The sequence below is a fragment of the Vidua chalybeata genome, chromosome 6 (genome assembly GCF_026979565.1).
Source record: "Vidua chalybeata isolate OUT-0048 chromosome 6, bVidCha1 merged haplotype, whole genome shotgun sequence".
NCBI lineage: Eukaryota > Metazoa > Chordata > Aves > Passeriformes > Viduidae > Vidua > Vidua chalybeata.
In genome coordinates, this window is record NC_071535.1 from 3,270,484 (window position 1) to 3,287,782 (window position 17,299).

General features: G+C 46.2%; 1 protein-coding gene across 4 annotated transcripts; it reads left to right on the forward strand.

The window, feature by feature from the left end:
- The first annotated feature begins 722 nt into the window (after positions 1-722).
- Positions 723-15,725, forward strand: CGRRF1 (cell growth regulator with ring finger domain 1). Of its 4 annotated transcripts, XR_008431480.1 has the most exons (8): positions 723-1,150; positions 4,000-4,139; positions 5,870-6,047; positions 6,240-6,387; positions 9,030-9,137; positions 11,465-11,617; positions 15,087-15,401; positions 15,499-15,725. XR_008431480.1 is itself a non-coding variant. In XM_053945769.1 (7 exons), exons 1-7 carry the CDS (start codon positions 1,047-1,049, stop codon positions 15,186-15,188), a joined length of 933 nt encoding a protein of 310 aa, XP_053801744.1. In that variant the 5' UTR covers positions 723-1,046; the 3' UTR covers positions 15,189-15,725. The 4 variants fall into 4 exon arrangements, 3 of the variants coding, with proteins under 3 accessions (XP_053801744.1, XP_053801743.1, XP_053801745.1); XM_053945769.1 differs by having other exon boundaries at positions 15,087-15,725; XM_053945768.1 differs by lacking the exons at positions 11,465-11,617; positions 15,087-15,401; positions 15,499-15,725 and adding an exon at positions 9,996-10,811 and having other exon boundaries at positions 793-1,150.
- Positions 15,726-17,299: the final 1,574 nt, after the last annotated feature.

Sequence of the window (17,299 nt, forward strand, 5' to 3'; positions counted from 1 at the left end):
AATAATACATGAGAGTATATTTTAACCTGTGTTTTATAAATTGTATATGTCATATTTCATGTGATAGATGTCATAGAATGTATAAAGGCTCTAAGTATAGGAATTGATAGAAACGATCGATATTGTTATAAGTATATGGATACAGATGACACTTTGATTTTTTTGTCACGTATTTCAATAAAGTTGAATATCGACATATTATTTCATTTGTGGCGTTTCGTGTGTCTGTTCCGACACTGGAATCCCGTGGCTGCCATGGTCCTTCCCCGTCCCTGGCAAGCTGAGGGCAGCGCCTTCACTCGGAGCCGCCATGGCTCCACCCCGTCCCTGGCACACTGAGGGCAGCGCCTTCACTCGGTGCCGCCATGGCTCCACCCCGTCCCTGGCACACTGAGGGCAGCGCCTTCACTCGGTGCCGCCATGGCTCCACCCCGTTCCTGGCACACTGAGGGCAGCGCCTTCACTCGGTGCCGCCATGGCTCCACCCCGTCCCTGGCACACTGAGGGCAGCGCCTTCACTCGGTGCCGCCATGGCTCCACCCCGTCCCTGGCAGGCTGTGGGCAGCGCCTTCACTCGGAGCTGCCATGGTCCTTCCCCGTCCCTGGCAGGCTGAGGGCAGCGCCTTCACTCGGTGCCGCCATGGCTCCACCCCGTCCCTTTTCAGGCTGAGGGCAGCGCCTTCACTCGGAGCCGCCGTGGTCCTTCCCCGTCCCTTTTCAGGCTGAGGGCAGCGCCTTCACTCGGAGCCGCCATGGCTCCACCCCGTCCCTGGCACGCTGAGGGCAGCGCCTTCACTCGGAGCCGCCATGGCTCCACCCCGTCCCTGGCACACTGAGGGCAGCGCCTTCACTCGGAGCCGCCATGGCTCCACCCCGTCCTTGGCACACTGAGGGCAGCGCCTTCACTCGGAGCCGCCATGGCTCCACCCCGTCCCTGGCACACTGAGGGCAGCGCCTTCACTCGGAGCCGCCATGGCTCCACCCCGTCCCTGGCAGGCTGAGAGCAACGGCTTCAGTCGCGGGCTGAGGGCGGCGCGGCCAGCCCGATGGCCGCTGTGTTCCTGGTTACGCTGTACGAGTATTCGCCGCTGTTTTACATCGCCCTGGTGTCCGTCTGCTTCCTCGTCACCAGCGCGCTCGTCCTCGGCTGGTCAGTGCTCGGGGGCCGGTGGGGCTCGGCCGAGGGGGCCTGGGCTGTGCTGAGGGAGAGCAAGGCCAGGCCCACGGTAGGGGCTTGGAACGGTCCCTTCCAACCCAAACACTCCTAGCCTTCTAAACGAGCAATAAAAGTAATTTTAGAAAGAAATTATATGTATTTCTGTTAAGCTCGTTTCTCTTTTAGTAATACCGAAGTATTTTCTTAATGCTTTTCGTAATATCATTCATAATATTGGCAAACAATGCGTTTGTATGTGCTGAGCTATGTGTGTGTGTCGAGGCAAGGGAGCAGAGCTGGGGAAGGGTCTGGACCGCCAGGAGCAGCTGAGGGAGCTGGGGTGGAGCTCAGCCTGGAGAACAGGAGGCTCGGGGGGACATTCTGGCTCTCCACAACTCCCTGGGTTCAGCCAGGGTCTTTTCCAACCTACGTGATCCTGTGAATCTGTGAACTGATCTCCTGAAGTGTCTCGAGGGGTGGTGAGTGAAAGGTCTTCTGCTTGTGTTTGAGAGGATGACGCAAAACCAGTGCTGTTGCCTTTTTCAGAAACAGCTCCTTGAATGTCCCTAACTCTCAGGACTGGCTGTAAATGTAAATATTGGTACTTGCCAAGAGCAGAGTGTTGATTGGCAATCAAAATCTTTCATGCAGAAATTGTGGCTGCACCAGACTTGTGTAGCTTGTGGTGAAAATAAAACTGGAGTTGTTGAGCTTCCTCTCATTGGTTCCACATTAATATCTGCAAAGTGTTGGTGATAAAGTTATCTTTTAAAAAATGATCATACTGAACCATGATTTAGATAAATCTTCATCACGTCTATCCCTAACCACTGATCCTTTTGCCAATTTAATCATTATTTATCTACTTGTAGTAAATTCTGGCAATCCCCTGCTCGAAAAGGTCTGAAATAGATGTGTGCTACAAGACCCTGACATGTATGCACTGGTGTCTTTTGGGTACAGGGTGTACAGAGGACTGTCCAAAGGCTTTTTCTTTTTCAGGATCACAGATTCCAGTTGCACCTGCACTGGGTGTTATTTCAGTTTATGGAAATGTGTGCATTTTTTTCTTCAAACTAGAGTATTAAGGGCCTGTTAATCAAGGAGGAGCCGTAGCCAGGAGCTCAGCACATACAAGCAGGTGAATGTGTGGGCAGCTGCTCAGAGGTATTTGCTGCTCTCTTGGAATTCTCCTGTGCCATGGCCATGACCAGGAGCCTCCAAGGGATTTTCCTGTGCCTGCAGCTGCAGTTACAGCTGAAGTGCTCCTGAACTTGCTCAGGAAAACTCAAATCCTTCATTTGCCACTCAGAGCACTGTGAATGCAAATGTTGTCACCGGAGCACAGAATACCTGATCTATTGCTGCAGTGGCATTTGGGCTCCCCCATAATTTTCAGCTTTAATTTGTTTAATGATGTGCTTGTGTTGGTGTCAGTCAGCCTGAAAAACACCGACTGTTCAGGAATGTTCACGTTCTCATTTGTCAAGCCTTGCAGTGATGGGAGGAGCATCTGTTCCTGAGGCCAGCTCTGCATACCTGTGGCTCTCCTCACAGTCCAAGTAGGTTAATGCACGAGCAGCTTCCAGAACCAGTGCCACAGGTGCCCTGGGCACAGGGATGAAGTGGAGTTTAGATCACCTGATTACCTGGGCATTGTATTTTTAGCTGGAGGGGAATGCTCCTGTTAGGTGGAGCTGATGGTTCAGCGCCTGTTGGAAGTCTGGCTCTGCAGAAACATTCATTCATTAACTAAACTCTTGGAAATTCCTGCTTTTTCTAAGCTAGTGCTGCTCTGAAGAAATTAATGTTCTCCTCTACCAGCTAATGATCTGGACTGTTAGATCACAAAATAAAAACTATATCTTTATTCATGCTTCCTACACTTAAAATTTACAGAAAACCACACCTGACTGTGGAACAGAAAGGCCTCTGTGCCTTCAGCTGCTGCTAAAACTGTACCAGAGGCTCTTTTATCTTGCCACTTTTCACGAGGATAATCCTGCTGCTTTCATCCAGTGAAGAAAGTTTCCAAGGAACGGGGATTTTCCGTCACAATCAGGCAGATTCTGGTATAAATCAGGACTGCAAGGATTGGCTCTGTTAAGGTTTGGGTATTGAAGAGGGGAAACGGCTGCTACCTCTGGTTTCTTTGTGAGATGTTTAACTGGGAAATTCCCCTACAGCCCCTGGGAAGTCACTGTGGGTGTTTTCCCTTGCAGCACTGAGAGCTGACCCTCTGTGTGCTCAAATCAAGGATGGCCAAGAGCTTTCGTTGATGCCACTGATGAAGTGCAAATGTTTCTGTGAAAGGAATGGCTTTAAACAGACAGACAGCAGCTTGAGGTTGGATATTGGGAAGGAATTCTTGGCTGTGACAGAGATGAGGCCATGACACAGACTGCCCAGAGAAGCGGTGGCTGCCTCATCCCTGGAATTGTTCAAGGCCACGTTGGATGGGGCTTGAAGCAGCCTGGGCTAGTGCAAAGTGTCCCTGCTCACGGGAGGAGGCTGGAATGCTGCCGGACTCAGATGGGAGGAAATTCTGGCCTAACCCTTCACCACTAGAGGGCATTGACAACTCTCATTAATTTTATTCCCTTTGTGGAAACCAAGAGCAAAATATTCCCCCTTTAAAGATTCCCTGCATCACCGTGCAGACTCCTGCCTTCTGACAAAAAGCTGAAGTGGAAATGGCAGGATATATTATCCATGCATCTTAGCAGATACTCTGGAAAGCCAAGCTACCTCTGTTTGTCCTGCTGCTTACTATTTAGAGCTGACAAAAAAAAAAAAATCAAATGTGTCAGCGCTAACACTGAACCCACTTCTGTGTCTCCTAGGTTTGGCTTGGGTGTTCCTGTTATTCTGAGGAACTCAGAAGAGACAGAATCCAGCACAAGGGTATTGAAAAAGCGGATGAGACAAGTGAAGAATCCTTTTGGGTTGGAGATCCCTAATCCTGCTACAGCTTCAGTAACAAGTCAGTGGATTTCTTACGTGGGTTTTGTCAATTTGCATTCCTGAACTTGGTACTTTTCTGTGTGGAATCATAGGATGGTTTGTGTTGAAGGGACATTAAAGATCATCGTTTTTGCTCTCATTCTTTTTCTCTATCATAATTCCTCAGAAACACACTTCCATTCCAACAGAAATAAGCTTTTACACAGTTTATAAACGCGGTATTTTTAAGAGTGAAATGTTTGGATATGGAGGTACAGTTTAATTCTCATTAATGGAACACTTCCTGCTATTACAGATCTTTAAGTAACTAAAACATTTGCAAATTACCAACCACTGTGGGCGTTTCTATAAAATTCATGGAATTGTAGAAGTGTACAGAATTCATTATGGAATATGTGCCACCCACTTAAATCTAAGCCCAGATCTTCAGCAGTGTTTGGAAGTGCACTATTTTTAATAAATAGATAAATAAATCATCACTCTCTTTTTCTATCTGTTCTCCAATGGAAACTGAATTTAAATATCTGTTTGGATCAGAGTTCAAGCCACCCCTATCATTCCTGAAATCACCCACAGAGGAAGTGGAATTCATTGCCTTCTGCATCACTGGGGAGCAGCTGTGAGGCCTTCCAATGCATGAGGAAGGGCTGCAGCAGATTTCCCCCCTCCCTCTACATAAAACCCCCCAACACAACAAATCCAACTATTCAGGGAACTGGGATTTTTCAGGAGCTTTGAGCACTCCTGCTCCTGTTTGTGCAGGAAGTGTTTAGAAGTTGACATGTTTTTGAAAAAAGAATGGAGAGCATAGATGCCCTTTTTCTCCTCCCTCTGCATGATCAAGAGCCTTATTCTTTGAGAGCACAGAGAGTTTTGTAGATGAGTGATCCAATTAATGCCATTATCTCTGGAGGGAATGGACTTTGGGCTAAGGTTGTGCTCTTGGATCTGCTAACGAGTGTGTAAAGTGTTACCAGAAGTTAAAATTTACTGTTCATAAAATGCATATGGTATTTTTGTGAGCTTAATCAGCCATTTTATCTCCTCACACCCACTCCTTCATCCCCACTGACTCCCATAAACACTAAGCTGAATCTAAATCGTCAGAAGATTTGTTTATAATGATAAATAATTTTTGTTATTTTATAATGTTGATAATTTTAGGGGTATTGCAGCCTTTCAGTACCTGAAGGGAGCCGAGAAGAAGAGAATTTTACAAGGGCCTGGAGGAACAGGACAAGGAGGAATGGCTTCCCACTGCCAGAGGACAGGGATAGATGGGATAGTGGGAAGAAATCCATCCCTGTGAGGGTGATGAAACCCAGGCACAGGTTGCCCAAAGAGGGAGTTGGGACAAGGGATGGAGGGACAGGACATAGGGAGTGGCTTCCCACTGCCAGAGGACAGGGTTAGATGGGATTTGGGGAAAGAATTCCTGGCTGTAGGGGTGGTGAGGCCCTGGCACAGGGTGCCCAGAGAAGCCGTGGCTGCCCCTGGATCCCTGGAAATGTCCAAGGCCAGGTTGGACAGGGCTTGGAGCAGCCTGGGATAGTGGAAAGTGTCCCTGCCATGGCAGGGGGTGGAACAAGGTGATCTTTAAGGTCCCTTCCAACCCAAACCATTCTATGATTTTATGGTTCTGTGATAAAAAACTGTCACACTGAAGTTGTTTTCTTCTTGTAGTTCTTCAAGCATCTAGACTTAGCAATTCCAGGTGAGTTAAGGAAATCCCTCTCCTCTTTCTCCAAGGGGGTGTAACACTGACACCTGACTGCCTGGAGGACTGTGTCCTTACCTGCTACTGGGGCTGCAATGTCCAGAAACTCCACAAAGCGCTGCAGAAACACGTCTACTGCTTCAGAATAAAGACTCCTCAGGCATTAGAGGATGCTCTCTACAACGAATACCTCTACAAACAGCAGTACTTGTATCCTTTTTTTGAATTGTTTTGACAAAATATGTTGATTTTTTTGGCACGGGGAGCATTGAGGATGGTAAACATGCCACGGATTTTGGCACAACTCATTTGTGAACAAACACGATGAGAAATATTCTTTATGCAAACATCACGTTTGTCTGCAATTGCAGCCACTGATTGTTTTCCTTGACACAGGCAAAGCATTAAAAGAAATGACAAGTCAGAGAAGTATTGTCAGTTACCAGAAGATGCTCAAGTTGTGGATTTTGGCCCTGTGCCTAGAGCTCGCTATCCCTTGGTAGCACTGCTGACGTTGGCAGATGAAGAAGACAGAGAAATATATGATATTGTAAGTAATATCGGAGTCACTGTGTTTAAGGTCTGAATGTTTCAGGAGAGAGGCTTGAATAAAGCAGCTTCACTTTCCTTTTCCCTAGAATTTGGTCCCTCACTTTCTTATTTTCTAAAATAAAGCAGTTGAAAGCTTTAACTTCCAAACCTTAGTCTTTGAAGAGGCAATGGAGAAGCATTGCTTACTCTTTACATATTCACTACAGCAATTAAAAGATGGTTGTGATTTCCCCAAGGCTTCTGCCTGCCTGTGGTCAGAGGAATGAGGGTTGGGGCAGTTTAGCAACCTGTTACTCTGATTTCTGGGATCACATTGGCATGTGGTGGAGCTCCTGCACTTACACAGATTCTTGGATTCTGTTGGCAAGGCAGGAGGGTTTTTTTTATAAGTGTCTGGCACAGATATGGAGCTGATTGCTGACTTGGCTATTAGAAATCTAGAAATTACCTTTCTGCCCCAGGTCTGTGTCATGGTTGTGTCTCACAGGAGCCAACTCCAGGGCACTTACAGGAAGGGGTGAAGGTCTGGCTTGAGGCTGATAGGAGATACTCAGCTCCTCAAAAAGTGTCTCTTCCTAATCTCTTGCTATTAAAGCAGCTTCAGCCTTGCCACATGCTGTTTCAGTACCCATTATAAACTCTAAATTGGTGATCTCTGAATGATCTGAGCCACACTTTTATCTCCCATGTTTTCATTGGATTGATAATCTGCTTGCACCAAGCTCCTTGAACAGTAGCACAACTGAACTCAGAAGCAAATTGCCTAAATGCACTGAACACTTTTCCATGCATTCACCTGCAAGCTGGAATCACACCAGTGCCCAAGAAATCTGTCCCCTTTCTGGGTGATGGCTGTCCTTGGCTTGTCACCTGACTTTAGGACTGCCCTCCTCCCCCCTGTCCCCACTTGAGATGTTTTAATGTTTTAATACATTTTTATAGAGACTCTAAATGTAACATTTGAATGTATTTTACATCAGCATGGGTATGAATTTGTAACACGTCTCTTTTGAGCCTTAACATAGAAGAAAGGGGTGGAAGGAGAGTGGGGGAGGTATTTTTCCTCTGGTTTTGGAGGAAAGGAACACATCTAGAATCTGTAAATCCAGTCAAGGAGTGACTCCACCTGAACTCCTTGCCAGACAAATGTCAGAATTGCGTCTGGTTTGTTGAAACAAACTTGTAAAATAGAAATGGAATGTGGAAATGGATCTTTGCCAGTGTGATATTACCATTTTGAATGATATTTGGGGGGTCTGTGTGGGTGTGCATGACTGTGGATGGTGTTTCAGTGATTCTTTCCTGGGGGGGTTGTGTGAATTTCATCCTAACTCGTTTTGTGGCAAGTTCATCCCAACTTGATTTTGTGCCATCATTTTCCTCTAGATCCAGAAAATTATCATGGCCATATATAAAACATACAGAAATTACTGGAAGACTGTCACAGCTAATGTGGAAGCTTAGATCTCAGGCACTGTGATTTAGAAAAAAAAAGACCTTTTTGCCAAGGAATAGTGGATTCAGTTCTTGTAAATCCATATGTGTAGGTACATACACATTTGAACTCTGTATTTAATTAGCCATGTGTGGATTTTGAAGTGCAAGTCTAATTTGCCTTTAAATTTCTTTTTAAAGCAAAACAGCTTCTATATTTCATTTCTCTTTTGACAGCTTCTGGGAACTACAATAATATTGAATTTCACTTTCTTTTTTCCCAGTTCTTTAGAGGCTATTACGTAATTTGGGCAGGGTGGGGGTTGTTAGGCACAGCATGCAAGCTTCGAGTGCTTGTATTTCCAGAGGAATTATCTGAAGTCAGCCCGTGGGGGTTCAGAATACTTTCCAGTGAAATTTGTCTTTTGCTTGCTCAGATTACAAGCCAATCACTTCTTAGTGATTTTAGAGTCTAAAAACTGCAGTGTGTGTGTTTCTGAGGGAAGGGGGAGAAAGTGGAGAAGACTGCTCAGGTGCCTTTGCACTTCGGAGTGTAATTCCATGAGGTGGGAGCAGCCAGAGCAGGTCTCTGCTATAAACTGGCCACAGAAGAGCTCCATGGGGAAGCTGAAGGAGGACCAAGGTCTCTCTTTTGCCACATCCTGTTTATACCTTGTCCACTGTATTTTTTTTTTTAATCAGTGCTTCGAGTCAATATTGTTGAATTCCTGATTGTCTAAGGAATTAAGCAGGTCAGAAGCTGTACCAAAGCAAATCAGAGAATCAGGGAATAATATGGTTTGGAAGGGACCTTAAAGATCATATTTTACCCCCTGCCTTGGGCAGGGACACTTTCCACTGTCCCAGGTTGCTCCAAGCCCTGTCCAACCTGGCCTGGGACACTTCCAGGGATCCAGGGGCAGCCACAGCTTCTCTGGGCACCCTGTGCAAGGGCCTCACCACTCTCACAGCCAGGAATTCCTTCCCAAAATCCTATCTAACCCTGTCCTCTGGCAGTGGGAAGCCATTCTCTGTGTCCTGTCCCTCCATCCCTTGTCCCAGGTCCCTCTCCAGATCTCCTGGACCCCGTTTAGGCACTGGAGGGGGCTCTGAGGATTCCCTGGAACCTTCTCTGGGGTGACTGCCCCCAATTCTCTCAGCCTGGGTGATGAGGTTATTAAACATGGAATTTTTTTCTGTTTGTAGATTGCAATGGTAGCTGTAATTCACATTCCTGATGAAAGCTACAGACTTTCCTGCCGAATTTTGTATCAGTATCTCCTCCTAGCTCAAGGTCAATACCATGATCTGAAGGTAAGCCATGCACGGAGTCTGGTTTCATGTGTATGACAGTGTTAACTTTAGCTTGTGTAGGCTTTCAGGAGCCTAAATTAGTACAAGACTTCTATTGTCATGCAAAGAACGGGATGGTAGTTTAAATTATTTTATCAGTTAAGTAGTGCCACAGGAACTTACTGTACAGAAACATTTTCCATTAAAATATTCGAGATTTCCCAGAGAAATTAACTGCTTCTAATCTAGGAGTCCTAGTGTCCACTTAGTAAAGCAGCAGGAAATTCACTGTTGAACGCTTCTTCTTTCCAGAATTGTTATTTCCTTTCTTCAAAATTCCCTTTTAATCAGGAAAGCCTCAGAAGAAACTCACTTACTTAGAATTCCTTTTTCTTGCACTATGTTTAGGAATCATGCCCAGAAGAATTTGCACTTCACGTAAAATAAGACAAAAAAGGAGTAGGGGATTGGAATATGAACAAGAGCAGAATGGGTTGAGTGAAGCAGATTTGACAGTATAGTGGATATAATTTTGGTAGGAACAGATAGAGGATCCCTCTAGGCACAAAGACTGATGGACCAGAAACAAACCCGAGCTGCTCAAAGCCTGAGCACTTCTGTTAAATTTCATGCATGACATTGATTTGATGCAACCAAGGTCTGAGGACTTATCTTTAATATTTTCCCACTGCTTTATGTAATTTCATGTTTCTGAAATGCCTTTAACTGGAGGCCAGGCAGCTGCCAGGACCCACACAGAGTCTGGCACTGTTTGACCCAGTGAATGGACCCAGTGGAACTTCCATTGCACCTGTGCGTGTGCAGAGATTGGGGAAGAGTTTGTTCACTCCTAAATATTTGTGTTTATGTGTATTTTAGCAACTCTTCATGTCTGCAAACAGCCCTGCACCTTCCTCCAGTGATACCTTCCCTGGTGAGAGCAGCACTGACAGAGGGCTGCTGGAAAAGGCCGGGCTGGCTGGAGATGAACCAGAATTGCAGGAAGAAAACAGCAAAGACTGTGTTGTTTGCCAGAATGGCCCTGTGAACTGGGTCCTCCTGCCCTGCAGACACACGTGCCTGTGCGATGGCTGCATCAAGTATTTCCAGCAGTGCCCAATGTGCAGGCAGTTTGTGCAGGAGTCTTTTCCACTTTGCAGCAAAAAGGAGCAAGATGAGGATGAATCGACCCATGTCTTGCAAGATGTTCTTCCTGGAAGAGTTTTTTAACGGGAGTTAAAAATAAAAGACCTAGGTTATGTGCGCTAAGATTAAATGTGAAAGCCAGACTATTTATGGGAGGATATGTAGCATTAACTTGTAGGATTTTGCTTTTTTTTGTTGGGTAATTTTCGGCTTCCTTATTTTTCCTCGCTCCATATGCTCACAGGAGTGCTGCTTACCCGTGCAATGTGGACAGGAGAAGTGCGTAGGATAGCTCTGAAGGATGTGATTTTATTTATAACTGCTTCCTAGATTTTCTTGGAGCACTATTGGAGGCTATTTTGACTACTAAATTTAGGCTGTCTACTAAAAAAAGAATTAAACTTGCAAGTGCAGTTGCCCAAGGCTCATTCTATATTTATTGTGTTTAAAATACTAGAGCTGTGTATCGTTTTAACTCGGTATAATTTAGGAACTTAGCACTTTACAGAATGTACCATATGAAGGAAAGTAAATATTCTTCATCGTTAACACCGTGTGTGTTTATTTTGTAGCTGAAGGTTGGACTGTGGCAGGAGCTGGGGGTTGAAGGTGGGGCTCAGGACACTGGTTCTGGCTGGTTTGAAGGATTTATGTGTGAGGGACTTCAGCCAAAGCCCTTTGGAAAGATTTTTGTTGATTATTCTCGAACTGCATGTTGCTGACACTTTCAAGCCTGAGCCCCTGCGATGACATCTTGAGACACAGACTTTCAGTCTTGTTGGCAGTGCCTGTAAGAACTTGTTCTCCATGCAAATGTTGGTTAATCACTCTCCAGAGTGGTGGCAGCTTTGTGGTGCTTTGAGGGATTTCCAACTCTTTTCGTTTGCATTGTCAGCTCGGATGACCAGTAACAAGTTAACCAGTTACCTTTATCAATAGTCCCAGGAAATGTACCTGCTCTAACAAAGGAAGAAGCTAAAGAACAGCAGAAAATTATTTCCTTTCACTCCAGTGGTGTGTTCTCAAAAGCAATAAAAATGGCTGTTGAGAAAAGAAAGTGGTTTCTTTCTTTAAAGAGAGACAAATTCTCCTAAAGACAAACGGGCTGAGTCTCACATCTGCTCATATAAGGGAAAATGCTCCTTAGAACCTGTAGAAATGGGGAGTAGCTGCTTTCTGTCCTCCCTTTTGTTCCCTTGCAGCTTTTCTCCACATCCAGTTCCAGGACAGCTGCTCAGGCTCAGGAAGGGAAAGCCGTGCTCCACAATCCTCAGCTCAGCTCTCCTGCAGCTCCAGGGTACACACAAGGTGCTGCACACCTCCAAACCAGGGAAGGAATCTTCCCCCACTCAAAGGTATTCCAAGTTCACCTTTCCATCCTTCTTTTTTTTTTTATTACTGTTTGCTGTGACCCTGCTTCTGACCTCCTGGCAATTACCTCTGAGGAGAAGATTTAGGTGGTGCTGTTGGGAAGAGAAATGGTTAGTTGTAAGGACAGATAGAAGTGGGGAATTGATGCTCGTAGCCACAGATTTCCAGCCAGTGGTCAGCAGGCTGGTTGTAAGATAATTTATCTGCTCTGCCTAAAGTGACCATCCTTGGCCAGGGACAAGTTGGGAATAAGCTGCTGGACAGAGCAGGCTGTTGTCTGCACTGTGTATCAACCAGGAACGACACCCCGAGGTGTCTGTGGGGATGGAGCCGTGCCTGATCCGTGGCAGCAGCTGCTTCCACACCAACAGCTCCCACAGCGTGTGGGACAGTGGCTGGGCAGCTCGTTATTCCAGAGGAGCAGGTTAATGCTGTGCTGGTTCCAGCCTGGAGCTGGGCACTGATAATTAGCAGGCACTTGTTTGCCCATGGAGATGATGAAGGAGGTGTTGTTTACTGCTCGACTGCAGTAGTCACCGATATTTAATCAATTAATTAAAATCTCCCATCAAACAGCATGATCCAAACCTGTGGGCCTATTTAATCTCACAGTGAAATGGTATTCACGTAACCCCACAGAGAGTTGCCTGGTCTGCCTCATCTTTCAATCGATGCCAGTATTAAATAATAATGGCAAGCAGGATGTAGCTGTGCTGAACTGCCAGGCCATGTATTTACCATTAAGTCTGTCCCAGCTTTTCATTTGTTACTTGCTCTTTTAATAGCATTTTCCAGAGATGCTTAGTTGCTTTCTCTGCTCTAACAAGCTTCCTTGCTGGCCCAAATGAAAGACCTGATGAGAGTTATAAAAAGTACAGTAGCTGCCTCATTACATTTGTCCTTCTTCTGAGAAGCCATGCCAAAATACAAATCAGGGGAGAAGGAAAAGGAGCAGCTCTAAAGCTGCCCAGTGTGTCCCTTGGTTGTCTTAAAGCAGGGATTCAAGGCTGTAAGAGAGAAATAAAACCTTTCTGTGACCCACAAAAAACACAGTGTATTGACAGAGGCTGTTCTGCTCTGTCACCCTGTTGTAATAGAGGTGATAGACCATTCCTTTTCTGCTCATTATAGATGATGTTTATGGATTTGGTGACATCAAGGACCGTGGGAAGACTTCTGGCAATGGGACTTGGTTCTTTTAAGCAGCACTGGAGTGTTCCAGATTCATAATGTTTTTTACTGCAGGAGAGGTTGGTTTGATTTGATTCATCAACCCTAATCAGAGCTGAGGCTTCCAAATGGGTTGATCAGACAAAGTGGTGCTATTTAGGGATGTCTCAAGGTGTCTTTCCAAATGCCAATGGACTGTGACATGGGCATCTTCCTTCTGTAGGGAAAGTTGCTCTGTTAGCATCTTCCTTCCTCCTTATCTGCCTCCTAAGTAGAGGGGAAGATGGTTCTAGGGAAAATCCACATCAGCTCAGGGCCTGCTGTACAACTCCCTGACAGGAGGGTGCAGCCAGGCGAGGGTTTGATCTTCTCCCAAGAAACAAGGAATAGGACAAGAGGAAACAGCCTCAAGTTGCAGCAGGGGAGGTTTAGATTGGATATCAGGGAAAATTTCTTCACTGAAATGGTGGTGGGGCTGTCCACAGGCTGCCCAGGTACATGTTTTGTTCAGCTTTAAGATGAGCTTCTGTGTGAATCTGATTTAAACGCCTCATTTACACGCTAACATCAAACTTCAAGTATGGTAAAAGCAGACGGGAATTGGGTGAGTTTCTCCTGATTTGCTGGAGCTCCCTGTGCCTTGAGGAAACTCTGCCAGATCTGCAGGTGATGTCTGCCAGGTGAGGGAGGTCTGGGGCTGACATCTGTCACTGGAGGTCTCTGCAGCCACTTGCTCAGCTGTCCTCACATCCAGAGTAAACTAGGACTGGCCTCAGTCACTGCAGCCAACGTGCAGCCCCTGCAGAGGCTGTCCCTGGTGTCCTGTGTGTGTGTAGCTGATGTAATTAATGCCAGGGATAGCTGAATTCCATCTGCTACAGCAGAAGTCCTCTGAACTGAGCTCTTAGAAAGGCTTGGTGTTGCCTTGCTGGAATATGTTGGGCAGGAAAAAAGAGAAAATTTGGATTAGGGGTTTATTTCTGGATAACTTTGGTATTATTACCATTTCTGATGGCACACGAGGATGCAGGTGCAAACCTGAGCACAGCTACGAGGCCACAGCTGAGCACTAGGGAGTCACAGGTTTTGCCACAATATCCCCCAAAACCACAGAGGGGGCCTGAAAGTGTCTGCTGAGCACTTCAGAGTCACTTGGGGCAGCTCTACAAATTATTTCTGTGTTGCTCTGTGTGAGCGATGTATGTAGAGAGACAAGAGCTTGTGGTGCAATGTGGATATAGCTGTAAAAAGGGCCTGACACTGGTTGGGTTCCATAAATTTGGGAGAATGTACAACACCAACATAAAGGCACCTTTGTATGGATGCTGCTGCAGCTGAGCTGGAGAGGTCTTGCCTCAATTACCCCATCTCATAATGGGAATTATTTAAAAGAGTAAAAATACTATATGTAGACATAACCTTAAGACTAAATTAATCCATCAACATAGACTGATGTCCAAAATGAGGAGTCTTTGTGTTTCTCCCACAGAATTTTGGAGATCAATGACATTATAAATTCATGCTGACATAACTGAGCCTTCATCAGGCTTGGGAAACCCAAAAAACTCCTTCTCCCTGCACATGCAGTCCTCAGGCATGGTAAAGGGCAACACTGGGATGTTTGTCACAGTTGTAACATGAGGATTTGCATTTCTGTCACACCTCTGGAAGTGTTCAAGGCCAGACTGGGTGGAACTTGGAGCGACCTGCTCACGTGGAAGGTGTCCCTGCCTATGGCAGGGGCTTGGAACAAGTTGATTTTTAAGGTCTCTTCCAAGCCAAACCATTCTGGCATTCTCTGATTTCCGATCTTTAGAAAACACCTGCACTATCTGGATCCTCCTGAGATTTGAGTGAATCCCAGAACTGCTTCTGTGGCACCAGCAATAATTATCAGGACAATTAGTTGCTACCTGTGTTTTCTGCAGCGACCTTTTATCAGTAGAAGATTTGTACTTAAAAAGCTTTTCTAGGTTTTAAATGCCTCCTCCATCTTTTTGTCTTCATCAGCTGGGGGGTTTTGGCAGTTCCTAATAATTTTTCCTCTCCCATTGCATAGCCACTTCACATCTAATATTTCCTGGCAGATGTTTCAGTAGTAGCTGCAGTCAGGGGACTGGTGAGAGGTCTAATGCATCACTTCTCTCTCTCCACATGCTATTTATTCCAGTGTCTATCAGCTCCTCATGAACAATACATTGACAAATAGGCTGGAGGGAAGGATTCCTAACTTGTGAATTATTTTGATAGTTACCCTCTTCTTTTTTTCCTGTAACTCTGCAGATGCTGTTGAGTTTGGAGGCAGAACAGAGCTCAACTGGGGGTTATCAGACATCAGTCTCCTGCCAGCAGAACTGTGAGATACAGCTATTGTGTCTTCCCTGATCACATGCAGCACAGCACATTTGGTTTGTTCACTCCAGTTCCTGAGGGTCCTCAATTTCAAGGATTTTCCCTGTAGGGAAAGACTGCCAGCTCAAAAAGCACCAGCTTGGAGGGAGCCTGGTATGGAATACTGCTGGCAGCAAGGCTGAGGATGATTATGGCAAGTGAGGAGCCCTGAAGGAGTCAGACATGGCATTGTCTCTGCTTGCCAGGGTGAGCAGAGCCCTGTGGGGCAGCACATTCCATTGATCAAAGTAAGACCCAGGTATGGCACAGCACAGCTTGAAAAGCAATGATTTTCATTCACCAGATGCTGCCATACGTGAGACAAGGTTGGTGACCCAGCTGCTGCCTTTCTCCTCCCAGATGCTCAGTACCAAACCCTGGCTGGAGTGGCTGCAATATCATCCAAACCCTCCTCTGCTGAGACAGCTTGAATGACACTTGAAAGAACTTACCTTTACATTTTGCTCTAGGACCAAAAAGGAGTATTTGCCAAGAGCTGGTGAATTCCCATTAAAGAATGACTACAACTTTCCCAGTCTTTTAATCTCTTAAGTGTCTTCCCAGAGACACAAAAGTGTGTGAATGAGTCTGCCAGCTCCAGTTTTCCCTTTCGGCACCAACTTCTTAATGAAAAAGTCTCCATCAAATTTCACAGCATTCAGCATTCAACACTCTGTCATTAGGAGGGCTTGGGCAAGATGCAGAACAGCCCTCAGAGGTCTCAGTGGATCATCTTCATTTACATCTATTCCAGCTGGGCCCACACATGCTTCTTAGTCCATTCAGCTCTAGATGTCACTTCCCTGGATTTTGCTGAAGTTATTTGGAGCCAGGAGCAGGAGAATCAATGAGGGTTGTTTTCCTCCCTGTTCATCTTCCACATTTGGATCCCCTTCCATTCCACCAAGTGTAAGCATTGAGGTTTTCCTCCACCCCAGCATCCTGGCTACATCTAAACCCTCACCCAGCCTGGAAACTCCTCCTCTCTCCTTTAACGATATTCTTAAATTACCCTAATTTTGTCAGCTGCTCCATTATTAATAACTAACTAGGAAAACTGCCACAGTGTCAGTGCTGCTGACACGTGTCTCGAGCTGGAACCAGGCTTCCAAAGAGAATTGCTTGACAGGGGTGGTTAGGGAAGCAAGGGAAGCAATTTCCTCGATGGTGCGTGCTAATGCACATATCCAAGCCTGCCTTGGAGCTGCTGGAGCCGGGGAGTCGAGCAGCTCCGTTGCACGGTGCCTCCTTGGGGATCAGTGTCTTGTTTCATCAGGGCCATCTGCTTGCAACACAGCCTCAGTCAGCTCCAAGTCCTATAACAAGCTGCTCTCAGTGCTGGCTGGAAATGGCTGGAAAAATCCCAGTGTTGTAGGTAAACATGAGGCTGGCTATGGGATACAGCCATGCAGGGAGTTACCAGCCTGGCAGGCATTTAGGGGTGTTGGTGTGCATGAAGAGGGGCCCAGAGCTGCTCAGGGGTGCAGACCCATGCCAGGTGTCAGTGGAGCTGTTCCCCATGCCCATGCCCATGGCTGGAAAGGATGGAATGGGACATACCTCGTGTGCAGCACAATCCAGCACCGATAACCAGGCTGTCCTGAAGGCCAGCACATACAGAGAACTCAGTCCTGCAAAGGCACATTCTGCAAATACTCACTTGCTGTTGGTGGGACCATCAGATGTTGCAATGTTTATATTCAAGGGGATGTTTGAAACTGACAGAGCCCAGTGAAATTTACGGGAAATCCTCCCTCAGCTCCTCTCCATCACTGATTCTGTTGACATCTCCAGGCACGAGAGCAGCCTGTGATACATTTGCCAGGGGTGGGTTTTGAGCACCATTAGTTAAGCTGATTTATTTTGTTGGCTCTGTGTCCCCGGGGTCCCTGTGAGCCAGCTCATCAAGTGTGCAGGGCAGAGCTGACACTGCTGGAGAGGTGACATCCGTGCACTCCCAGCATTTCAGAGAGGACATGGGATCTTCTCACAGCAACCCCTTGACAATGGCTAAACAAATACAATGTGAGCAGCCTTTCCATGCTAACCACTATTTCCCAGGCCTCCTTTTTCCAGGTGTTTGCACCCAAATGCTGCCGCTCCTC

Coding starts and splice junctions, on each gene's coding strand:
- CGRRF1 (XM_053945768.1), top strand. CDS start 1,047: ATGGCCGCTGTGTTCCTGGTTACGCTGTACGAGTATTCGCCGCTGTTT. Junction 1,151..3,999: donor AGCGCGCTCGTCCTCGGCTG/GTCAGTGCTCGG, acceptor TGTGTCTCCTAG/GTTTGGCTTGGGTGTTCCTG. Junction 6,388..9,029: donor ACAGAGAAATATATGATATT/GTAAGTAATATC, acceptor TTCTGTTTGTAG/ATTGCAATGGTAGCTGTAAT.